Here is an 11,071-nt window from a genome sequence, read left to right as displayed (position 1 = left end):
ATGGCCCTCATCTGTTCAGAACTTTCTAGAAGGCTGGTGACTTCTTAGTTCAGAACACTTCCTTTCATCAGGCAGAGCAGTCAAGAGGCGAAGAGAAACTGGCCAGGGGCAGCAGCACCGCTCACCTTCACTCATCCCACCCGTGCAGCATCAACACGCCAAATGGCCTTTGTGGTCCCTGAGGTACTGGGGCGCGGGTGGTGGGTGGGTAGTTTCACTGCCCTGAGGATTCATACAACTTTGCAGACAGTGTTGTCTGATCTTTTCAGAAAATATTCCATTTTCAATTGTCCAGGAAGAATTTTTAAGTAGCAGAGAGAGCCCACATCTAGATTACCTAAACATTAGAGGAGAGCTTGCGTTTTACTTAAATATGCAAACGAGGCATCTATCCAGCACATAATTACATCCTCAAGGCAGAGTCCAGAATCTTGTAGTTTTGCTCAAAGGAAACACAAAACATTAGACATACAGTTCCGCAGCGAAATGCACGGCGCAGATCGCAAATGCTGCTATTAAACCACGGAATACAAGTCACTGGTGAGTGTGAGCTTTATTAGTACTTTTTTTTTTTTTTTTTGCGGTACACGGGCCTCTCACTGTTGTGGCCTCTCCCGTTGTGGAGCACAGGCTACGGACGCGCAGGCTCAGCGGCCATGGCTGACGGGCCCAGCCGCTCCGCGGCATGTGGGATCTTCCCGGACCGGGGCACGAACCTGTGTCCTCTCCATCGGCAGGCGGACTCTCAAGCACTGCGCCACCAGGGAAGCCCTATTAGTACTTTTGATTTCCTCTTTCTTTGCAGTTATACCAGGCTGCTTTTAATAAAATGAAGACACTGGTCATTCCTTTGTTTACTTCTTTTGGAGGAACTGGAGAGTGAGTTGAAGAGGGAGGCTGTGGTCCCATTTTGATGAGTGCAGAGGACACAGACGGAGAGGCACGTGAATACAAGGTAAGGAAGTAAAGCTGCTTGAACACACGTAGAAGCAGCTCAGAGACATGCGAGTGCTGTCCTTTCAAATCAGTCACCTGACAATACTCTGAACCTATATTTGAGTCTTTTAAAAAACGGTCTTCACTGCAGGTTACGAACAACTACCAGATGTTTTCCCTCTCTTCTGTGGAATGGTCAATGAACCCCGGAGGTCAGATCAGAATCTCGGAGGTGTTATCATCTTGACAGAGTTCCCTCAGATATTCTGATAATCTAACTGGCTGTCTTGTCTTCAGACACCTTGAGAATCACTTACGAAATATGTTTGATATGGGCTTTTTATGGTGGGTGGCCACACTTTATGTTTGGTATTGTCATACCCAACTTGGTCACCTACCCGATTCATCAGATTTGACCCAAATGACTTTCTGCTATTCCTCCCAATCAATTCCCCTGAAATACTGAAGATCTGTCAACCAGGAGGGAGCACCACAGCTTTGAAGGTGATTCCAACAGTGCAAAGGGACATGGCTGCAACCCTGGCAAACATACTGGATCCTGGAGTGACCACTCTGAGAAGCCTTGCTGGGAATCCGTTCCAGCAGGCCCACTAGAAGTGATTTTGCAGTAACACCTTGACCACAGGAGGTACAGCCTGGGCACCTAGAAGACACCCGTGAGTGTGGGGGTCCAGCAGAAGGGTATTATCGGTGGAGACCAGATCTACGAGGGTTGCTGCTGCTACTGTGAGATCTACAGGTGGACATAGTACACTAGAACAACCATCACAAAAGGAACCAGAACTCCGAAAGAACAGCCTTTCTACTCCTCCAGCATGGTGACTGGTGCCCTGGGACCTATTACTTGTCCCAACCACTCCTCTCCCAACCAGCTCCTTCGTGCCTCTTAGGGCGTGTGTGTGGCCCTTGAGTGGTGATGGATTAAATCCTGGAAGGTCAGAGTCTCAGGGTTAGGAAAGTTATCCTAAGAAGCCCTCGGGACCTGGGATAGGCTGGCAGGCTCCAGCCCCTTTGTATAATTTTAGTGTATTGTTTGACAATTTCCAAATGAAAGGCACAATCTTTCTTAACCACAAGCTCTAAGGTTCGTGGCAGGAGGCCTGCTGCCCAACAATTCTTCAGGTCAGAGTTGGAATTCTCCCGGGTTCCACAGGTGAGCCCACCCTTAGGCTGTGAATCTGTGTATTTGCAAAAGATGTGCGATTTTCTACTGAAAAAGAAGCATGCGTGAGGATAGGCACAGATAAGTACAGTGGAGACTCTAACACCAGACCGTAAAAAACAGAACACATACCCTAGTGCAGGTAAGAAATATAAATGATTTTACTGCTCAGCATTTGCATATGGAGACGCAGTGCACACAATACTACGTGGCATTTTTCTTCAATTGATGCAACTCAGTAATTTTTATTGCAACTGGAAGACAATACATCACAGAAACTTTATGGTAGGTCTGGGGAAAAGTGTTATTTACAATAAATGATGAAATAGTTTGTCTTTGGCAATATGATTACATATGAAGAATGCGAAATGCAAGTATGGATGCCTCCAAAGCAACACCATCAGGTCCCTAAACTTCGGCGGGCTGTGCCTGCTTCCACACTGCTCCTCTAGGTAACACAAACGCAACTGGACATCACTGTCTCCTCTATGGTTCTCCCTTTCTATTCATGATATTGGCAGTTTCATACAGAAAAAATACCGGAAAAAATTGGCTTTTGAAACCATATTACTCTAGTAAATGAATTTGGCCATCGAGGTCTATTGGCCAGAGGTCACATGACCCTAAGTATTGAGAGTAAACCTCTTGTCTTCTGATTGCTTTATCACTGTTATTTATTTTTCTGTAAAACAAAAGCAGAACTCAGAAATGTTACAGAATCAAGAGTATAAAAAAATGTACAAGTGTATAATGCTTCCCAGACATACACGGATACTTGTTTCTTCCACATTGTTACCATGGCAGTATAAGTAGTGAGTGTGAATGACAGCAGGAAACTGGTTACTGAATCAGCTGTGAGCATCGATGTCTCAACATACATACTCAAGAAATGCTGAATGTTTAAATAACTGAAATTGTGCTAAGAGTTTCATCTAAAGAAAAGGGAGGGGTTGGGAACTCAGGCCACAGTCATGAAAGGATGAAAGACAATTTCTAGGTTTGATAGATTCACCATATCGAAGTCTTTGAGAATCCAATATGGAATATTAACTCTTTGCAAAAAGTAGGGAAGGCTATTCTCAACTTCTGCAAATGAAATACAGTGGACAACACTGTTGCATCTATTCCAAATAAATAGTCTTGATTTCAACACTAACAAAACGAACAGGAAGGGTACTTGTGGGCACGATCACAGTAAGTCAGAAGTGATCTTTCACCCGAGTCTGATTTCAAAAGTAGGACAGACAGCAAAATGCAGCACCATAGACACATTGGTTTCGGCTGTTAAAAGATGGATCATTTTAAAAATCGGATTTTCCTTCCTTAATTTTTGGTCAGTGAAGCTAGCACTTGTTTGCTGAACTGTGGAAGAATTGCAAGGTCACACGCTATATTCATGATAAAGCAACGGAGCAGATGAGTCTGTGCTTAATTCAAGAATAACCAGTAGGGGAGAGAGAGAGAGAGAACAGGAGTTGACCACCATCACCGGCTCTCTCTCAAAGGAAGAGGGGTTGACAGATGAATTCACAAAGGCAGGCGGGACTATACAGAACACTGAATGCCGTGTGTAAATCCTCATGGGATTCCAGAAGGGGGAACACCACACAACGTATATACTTTGATTTACACATTCCGTTACAAAGAAAAGAAAAGAAAAAGACACCATTACAACTTTGTAACTGTGTTAACTGCGATATAAACCAAAGTCCCGGAGTTTTGGCAGGTAACTAAAAAGAGGGTTATCACTTAGGTTATATAGCAAAAGTGTTGATGTATATTATATATAGTAGTATAAATAATAAAAAAGTATTATTTAAATTAGATCACAGTGCTGCGTTATGTGCATAACAGTGTTTGATATAGTACTCGAGCTGGGACCTACGACACAAAGGGTTTAACTGTCAACACTGGTTAAGTCACAATCAAGAGGGGACACGGAGTTCAAATGTGTTCTTTTGGTGGCAAAAAAAAAAAAAAAAAAAAAAATCCCGAAGATGAAAGAAAAATACTCCTCTACAGAAACATAAGAAAGAAAAAGGCAACATCTGGGCAGCTGTGATCCACCAGAAAGAAACGAGTCCCAACCTGAATCAAGTTTAAAAGGGAAAGAGAAGTCACATTGAGTTGAATCCAATCCCATATGGAAAACCCTCCCATGTAGGTCACTTGTACATAACTCTGATTCCTTCTCCGAGAGCCCTTTGATGACAGAGGCCAAGGGCCCACACACGTGGAGTGGCGGTCACTGAAAGGAGGAACTGGTAGCGCTTGGTGCCGAGCAGTCCTGCCGCGTCCCAGGACTGAGTTGGGCGCAAAAGCCATCCGGGCGGTTTTCACTCTACAGAGCCCACAGCCTGAAGCCGTCCCGGGTGAGACCACCATTCAGTGCGATGGCCTTCTCCAGTGGCCCCGTGGTATTCACAGCTATGCCTAGCAAGGGCTAGACACGCTGAAAATCAGCTCTTAGGAAAAGCCTCCCACACATCCCTTCTAAAAACTCAGCCCCAAGACTAAAACCTGCTACAGCTGTCTTGGCCAGGGTTTTCTCACACCATCTCGATGTGGGTTGGGTTCATTTTAGTTTCAGATAGACAGTTTTACCAAAGAACTCTTGAACGTATATATACTGCTTAGAGAGGGGGAAGGGAAGTAGGAGCTTAGGGTATATCATAAGGCTGGGAAAAATCTATGATGCAAACTTTTTCCACATAATACTAGGTAAAGATAAAAGACAACTGTAGAAGCATAAAAATAACTGTCTACGTGTATATCATTTAAGAAAAAGAGTTTACAATCTCCTTCTCTTAAATGTGTCCGAGGACCAACAGCAAGTAACTGTAGATGTCATGGTGCCGACGGATGTGTTCACGTTTGTTTTCCAAAAGCGTCTTCAAATATTGCTATAGTTCCCCATTTTCCCCTCCCCCCTGCCCCACGTGAGTATGTGAGATACTGGAATGACACATGAAACGCCACTTCTCCCAGCAGGAGAAATGAAAGCAAAAACACCACACCCCTTGAACGGTGCTCAGGCAATTTTTGTCAGACTAATGAGTACATAGGCTAGTTTGGAAGCTAAAAGAACACCTGACGTTTGGGAAGAAATTCCAAGACTAAAGCGATTACACTTGAGCAAAATATTCTTTCACAAATAGGCTTGTGCTTAAATTCTCTACTGCTCTTGGAGGAGGGGGTGAGAGAGGGTGCCTCCTGCCCCTTGGCTTGGCAAGGACATGGACAAGCTCATTCTGCAATGAATTCACTACAAATGGCCACATACACATCGATACTTTTTTTTTCTTTTCTCAACAATCAAAATACAAAGTTAAACACAATTGAGCCATTGTTTTGGTTATGCATAATGTGTATGCCTCCAAAAACAGAAGAAAAATAGAAGAAAGTACCCTCACTAAAGTTTCCCCCAGGTCTCCCAGCGGCTCCTACGTAGGGACTGAGGGAGACTCGGGAAAAATAACACTTAGAAAGCTGCCCGATGAGGTATTTATGCAAAAAGAGTGGTTCTGGAGTTAAGAACACACTTTTATAAGATATTTATCTATTTCTCAAAGAGATCAGAAAAGTAAATCACACACATTGCATTTTATTATTTTCTAAAAGAGGCCTTTGCTCCTTTAGAAAAAGGAAATGAGGGGAGACAGCCCACGGTGGGGTTTGAATTGGAAGAAATCCCCTGCCAGAAACAGTCCTGGATGTTTACCTCTGTCTTTCAGGAGGGAAGTCTGAATTTGACCTTGGGGGTGGGGTGAGGGTGGGGGACTGAGGCGGGCTCAGTCAGGTGACGACACAGAAAAGTGTCGCCCAGGTTCCACAGCTGTGGATGGCTTCTGGGGTGTCAGATGTTTGGGGAGACAGAGGGAACAGAGCACTTGAAAAAGACATCCTTATTCCCGTCTACACCCTGAACAAGTATGCTGGAAGTTTTCAGGTTCAGGTAATGAATCTGACCTGTGTAGGGGTGTAGATCTTCTTTTTTTTCCCCCTCAGGTTCTCTCATCAGCAACCCAGAGGAATGTGATGCATCAGTTAATTTCCACCGTCCTGGCTGATGGAGCTTCTGACAGTGCCTGGTGCTGGCAGATGGGCTCCACAATGGCCCACCCTGTCCTATTTTAAAAATCAAGATCACCCCAGTTCCCTCCCTCTCCCTCACCATCGTATCTTGAGCCATGGGAGTGGGCATTTTTGTTTATGTTTTAAAATTCCCTTCCATGTGGGTGGAAGATCAAATTCTTTTAGAGGGTTCTCTGGATCCCCCCAAATCATTTCTTTTAGGCAAAGATAACAGGAGTTTCTGGTCTGCGTGGCATCGTCTGGTTGTCTAGATTCAACGCTCACAATCTAGGTGGGCTTCATTCCAGGTTGGCTCGTGTGCCCAGGTGGTAGAGACGGCCAGCCCCTCCTTCCCACCATGAGATGGCGTCACGGGAAAACATCTGGGGCTGGTCCTTCCAACACCCGTGTCACTTCCTCCTTCACGTGTACCCTAACTCACACCCTCATCCAATAAGGCCCATTAGTGTGTTTCCCCTTCTCCTGGTGAATTTGCATAATTATTCACTGCCTTTTTCCTCGAAACCAAATCATGGTCATGGTTTTCTCAAGTCAGCGTCCCATAATTCTCTTGATTCTATCATACACACTCACTACTAAGTTTGCCCTCAAATTATTGCGTCATGGTAAACATGTACAGACAAAGAGAAAGGACACACTTTTCAACAGAGAATCAGAGGGGGTCGGGGCTGAAGTGCAGACAAGGCAGTGCAGAGCTCCACCATCCAGGCCCTACCAGAACATGAAGAGATTTTGTATTGCAGAGTAAGCTCCCCAACAGTCAGAATTTGTCCCTGAAGAAGGTTAAACCTTAAACACCTGCTTCAAAAAACAAAAGCAAAATAATTGGAAAAAAGGGGGGAAAAAAAAACAACGAAAAAAATTAAAGGAAAGGAAAATAAAAGGAAAAAAAAGAAGAAAACCAAAAGAACCTCTAAGCCTAAGGGCTTAAAAATTAGAGGCATAGCCTTTTCTCTATTTTCTATATTTATATGAAAATAATTCATGCTTCATGCTAAATACATTGTTTACCTTACAAGAACTTTATTTTTGAATAAAAAAAGTTTGTGTTTTTGTGATTTTTTTTTTCTTTTTTTTTGTCTTTTTTCAAAGGAATTCCATGCATTGTGGATCAGAAATTTCTGCTGGCTACACTGGCTGAATGTGGAAATCATTGATTTTCGCAAAGATGAACCTTGACTGACATTAATTGCAAACTCCATTTTGAGGGCAGTATAGGAATTTGTTTTCCTTTCTTTTTTGCCATATTTTACTTTAGTTGTCCATCAATGTGCCTTTCATCTTTTAAAAATACACCACAATACTAATGGCAGGTTCTGTAGCTTTTTGTTTTGTCTTGTTTTCACTTGGATCAAATGGTTTTGACAGACAGAAAAAGATTTGTACCATGATTTCCTTTGTTAACAGCTACTGTAATTTTTTGGAACTTGATTTTCACTTGGGCAGTTAAGAAGACATAGCTTGTTTTTTGCATCAGTTTTTTTCTTTTTCTCTCGTGTGTGTGTGTGTGTGTGTGTGTGTGGTGTGTCTGTGTGTGCACGCGTGGGTGTGCAGGACCAACCTTCAGGCTTATGGCTTGTGGAACCTTCTCTTCATTTAATGTAGAACAGAATTCAAGGATTAGCAACATCACTAAAAACTGACCCAGTTTCTTCTCATGAGTCACTGACACCTGTTGAACATGAATGGTCCAGTGTCCACCCCGGAAGATGCTACTAGGCTTCATGGTTAAGAAGCACAGAGGACTGGTGACCGCCTACCCACCCCTGCACCGCACGCTTGGGGCAATGCCAAGGGTTTTCTGGCACAATTTGATGCCCAGCGCCACGAGCTTGGGTCTCCTCCTTCCTTCTCCTCAGTTGCCTTATGGGCATTCACTCAGCGAACCCAACTGGGTGCGCATCCTGACCTTTTAAACCTAAAGGTTGGGCCTGATCGATGGTTACTTTGCACTCGTGCCTTCTAAGTGCCGGATGTGTATCCCCGTGGCATTATCGTTGTCGTCCCTGTGGATTCAGCCACGGGTTTCTGACAAGCTGGAGGAAGCAATGGTAATTTTGGCTTTTTCGGTTTTGTCTTCAGATAATGAAAAGCTTTTGTAAAACAGCTGAGTGTCAATATGAGTTCTATGGCTTCAATCTCCTTTAAACATAAAATTCTTAAGGGTCCAAAACAAAGGAGGGGGGCAAATTAAAAAAAAGAAAGAAAGAAAGAAAGAAAGAAAGAAAGAAAGAAAGAAAGAAAACCAAACCAAAAAAAAAAAAAGAAAAGAAAAAATAATAATAAATTGCTGATATTGCCACAAATCATTAGAAATCTCCTGACGTGCTGAAACCAAATGGCCGTAAGTTCAAAACAAATCAGTGACTTGTTTTTAATTTTTCGTGGTTTCCTTTTGTTCTTTCTGCCCCTTTGCCGTCAGATTGGTGATGTTATTCAAACAGGACCGAATCCCCGCCAAGTGCAGGAGTGACCCCGCCGCCTCTTTCATCTCCTCGTCATCGCTCTCGGGGGGCTTTTCCGTGCGTCTCTTTTTGAGGGGCAGCGTGTCGCTGGGGACCTTCCTTGCCTTGGTGAGGTGCTGGCGCTTCTTGTGCTGGGACGCGTAGCCGCTGTCCCCCAGAGCATCCTTGGCCTCCTTCGGGCTGCGTTTCCTGTCATCCTCCTCCGGCTCGCTGTGGCTCTCGTGGCTCTGGAAGCTGCCCTCGCTGCCCTCGCTGCCCTCCTGGCTCCCCTTGGTGGCAAACTCGTAGTGGTCGTCGGCCGAGGAGGAGGAGACGGAGTCGCTGGCGGGAGAGGTGCTCCTGGCGTTGGAGGACTTGGCACTGCTGTAGTTGTGATCCTCCTTGGGGTCTCCACTGACCACCGGGGAGCCACACGAAGGCTCGCTCTCAGTCCGCATCCGGCAGCTGGTGAGGCCATTCCTGCGGGGCGGGGACAGCGGTGGGGAGAGGGGCGGGGAAGGGGAGACAAGAGAGGACACGGATTAAACCCCTGTGACGAGACACCCAGCAGCCCACTGAGTTGCCACAGCAGACGCTCTGACATCCAATCCGGCGATGCCCCAACAGGTGGGTCTGCTTTGAAGACAGGGTCCCAAATCCCGACACCTCCGTCTTCCCTGCTTACCTCCTGTCACTGACATTTTCACTCAGGTTGTACAGCTGAGACATCAAAACAACTCTTTTGAAGTGACAGCGGAGGAAGCGCCGTCTCTTCTATTAAACCATAAAAACCAAGCTGTGCTTGGTTTCACATACCCATCAACACCGCGCGATGCTGGCTGGGTACTTCAGAGAAAAAAGCCCGCTCTGTTCTAAAGCGGCTCTGGTAGGAGCCTTTTGTTGGAGGACTAAATCTGATGTTCAGGAAAAAGAGATACCTGCCATGTGGTGACAGCTACTCACTCCTGCGTCCCTTCCCTCATTCATTCATTCCACAAATATTCACTGCACACCTAATATAAATGCACGGCCTTAGGGAGGGTGCCGGGGGGAGGCATCCGAGGTGGAATCAAATCCAGACTGTCACAAGAACGTGCACAGATGAACAGAGAAGCAAGTCATGGTTAGATCACAGACGAGACAGCAATAAGCTACCATCTACTAAACTTACCACCTGCCAGGCGCCCTGCTGCGTCTGCAAGGATGATTGCGTTTAACTCTATAAAGTGGTTATATTAGCATCCTTATTTTACGGATGCTGGAAGTGAGGTCTGGAGATGTCTGGTAATTTACTTAAAGCCACACAGCTAATGAGTAGCAGAGCTGGGATGAGAAGCAAAGTCTTAAGCTTGAGCTCTTCGTAATATCATCAGACCGACTCTCACTCTTTTCTGATTTCCCTACAACTAGGTCACCTGCTATATATTCCCATCGGGACCCGACAGCACCCATCACACCTCTGATCATGTTATTGTGTCCACATGTCTGAGCAGTGAACTGACCTCCCTCGTGCTTCCTTACTGGCAAAGTGGGTATAGTACCTGCCCCCTGCTTCACGGGGTTGTTGGGCTGAGGATGTGAGCGAACGCCTGCCGGCACCTGGACCGGCGCCTGGCATAGCGGCAAGGACGGTGATGCTTATTCCTGGTTCGGCCATACACTCTGTGGAATGAGCACCAATCCTGTCTGCACGGTAGCTGTAGTTCTGATGGTGCCTGGCACACAGAAGGTGTTCATAAGAGGCAGTGATCAGAGATGAATACGCACAGGTGGGGAGGGTTACTTACAGCTGGAGGGGGCAGAGGGAGGGCACAAGGAGGTTTGTGGAAGACATGGCATCTGCCCTTGGATGGGAGGGCCGGAGGTTTTGGGCAGGGAGGAGAATGTTCCACTGTACCATGTTGGCCCCATTTCCCGTAGACTCATCCACGGGTAATATATTTCTAGATCTTGGGAAGATGGGCACACTCTTCCTTCCTACACAGCCCCAACTGTAAGCACCCTACGTTCCCGCCATAGACAGCACTTCCCACCATCACTGTGATCGTGTGGTGATGTCCAGCGCCGGTGGTTCCCGTTAAAGAGTTAGCACCACAAGGCAGGGCCCAGTCATTGATCTGTCCTCAGGGGCTAGCACTGTGCCAGGCACCGAGTGGACCCACAACAGATACACCGAGCAAGTGTCAGAGCAGATGGGATTGTTTGGCAGAGAGTAGGAAGCCTGGGGAGATGGCTGTGGGTCTCCACCAGCACGTCTTCCCAGACACTCCCTGAGGAAGCGGCCCCGGCAGAAAGGCTATGGGGTGGGCCCTCCAATGAGAGTCAGTCTGGAGCCCCTTCCCTTTCTCTCCTGCCACCCCCGTGGGCCTCGAGGCTCAGGGAGATCCTATTGCAGGCCAAAGAGAAAGGAAGA

General features: G+C 46.0%; 1 protein-coding gene across 10 annotated transcripts in view; it reads right to left on the bottom strand.

Annotated features, from left to right (window-relative positions):
* Nucleotides 1-2,258: 2,258 nt before the first annotated feature.
* The window catches only part of FOXN3 (forkhead box N3), a 408,764-nt gene continuing 399,951 nt past the window's right edge, over nucleotides 2,259-11,071 (bottom strand). For 6 of the 10 annotated variants that reach the window (XM_024736280.1, XM_024736279.1, XM_024736278.1 and 3 more), the window contains one exon: nucleotides 2,263-9,138. In XM_024736280.1, coding sequence (XP_024592048.1) covers nucleotides 8,589-9,138 — 550 coding nt within the window. In that variant the 3' untranslated portion in view covers nucleotides 2,263-8,588. Of the gene's footprint in view, nucleotides 9,139-11,071 lie in introns of all 10 variants that reach the window. The other 4 variants (XM_024736286.1, XM_024736287.1, XM_024736285.1 and 1 more) reach the window with 1 other exon arrangement.

This window comes from Neophocaena asiaeorientalis, unplaced genomic scaffold, assembly GCF_003031525.2.
Source record: "Neophocaena asiaeorientalis asiaeorientalis breed wild unplaced genomic scaffold, Neophocaena_asiaeorientalis_V1.1 scaffold152, whole genome shotgun sequence".
Lineage (NCBI taxonomy): Eukaryota > Metazoa > Chordata > Mammalia > Artiodactyla > Phocoenidae > Neophocaena > Neophocaena asiaeorientalis.
This window is presented reverse-complemented; position numbering and strand designations above follow the sequence as displayed.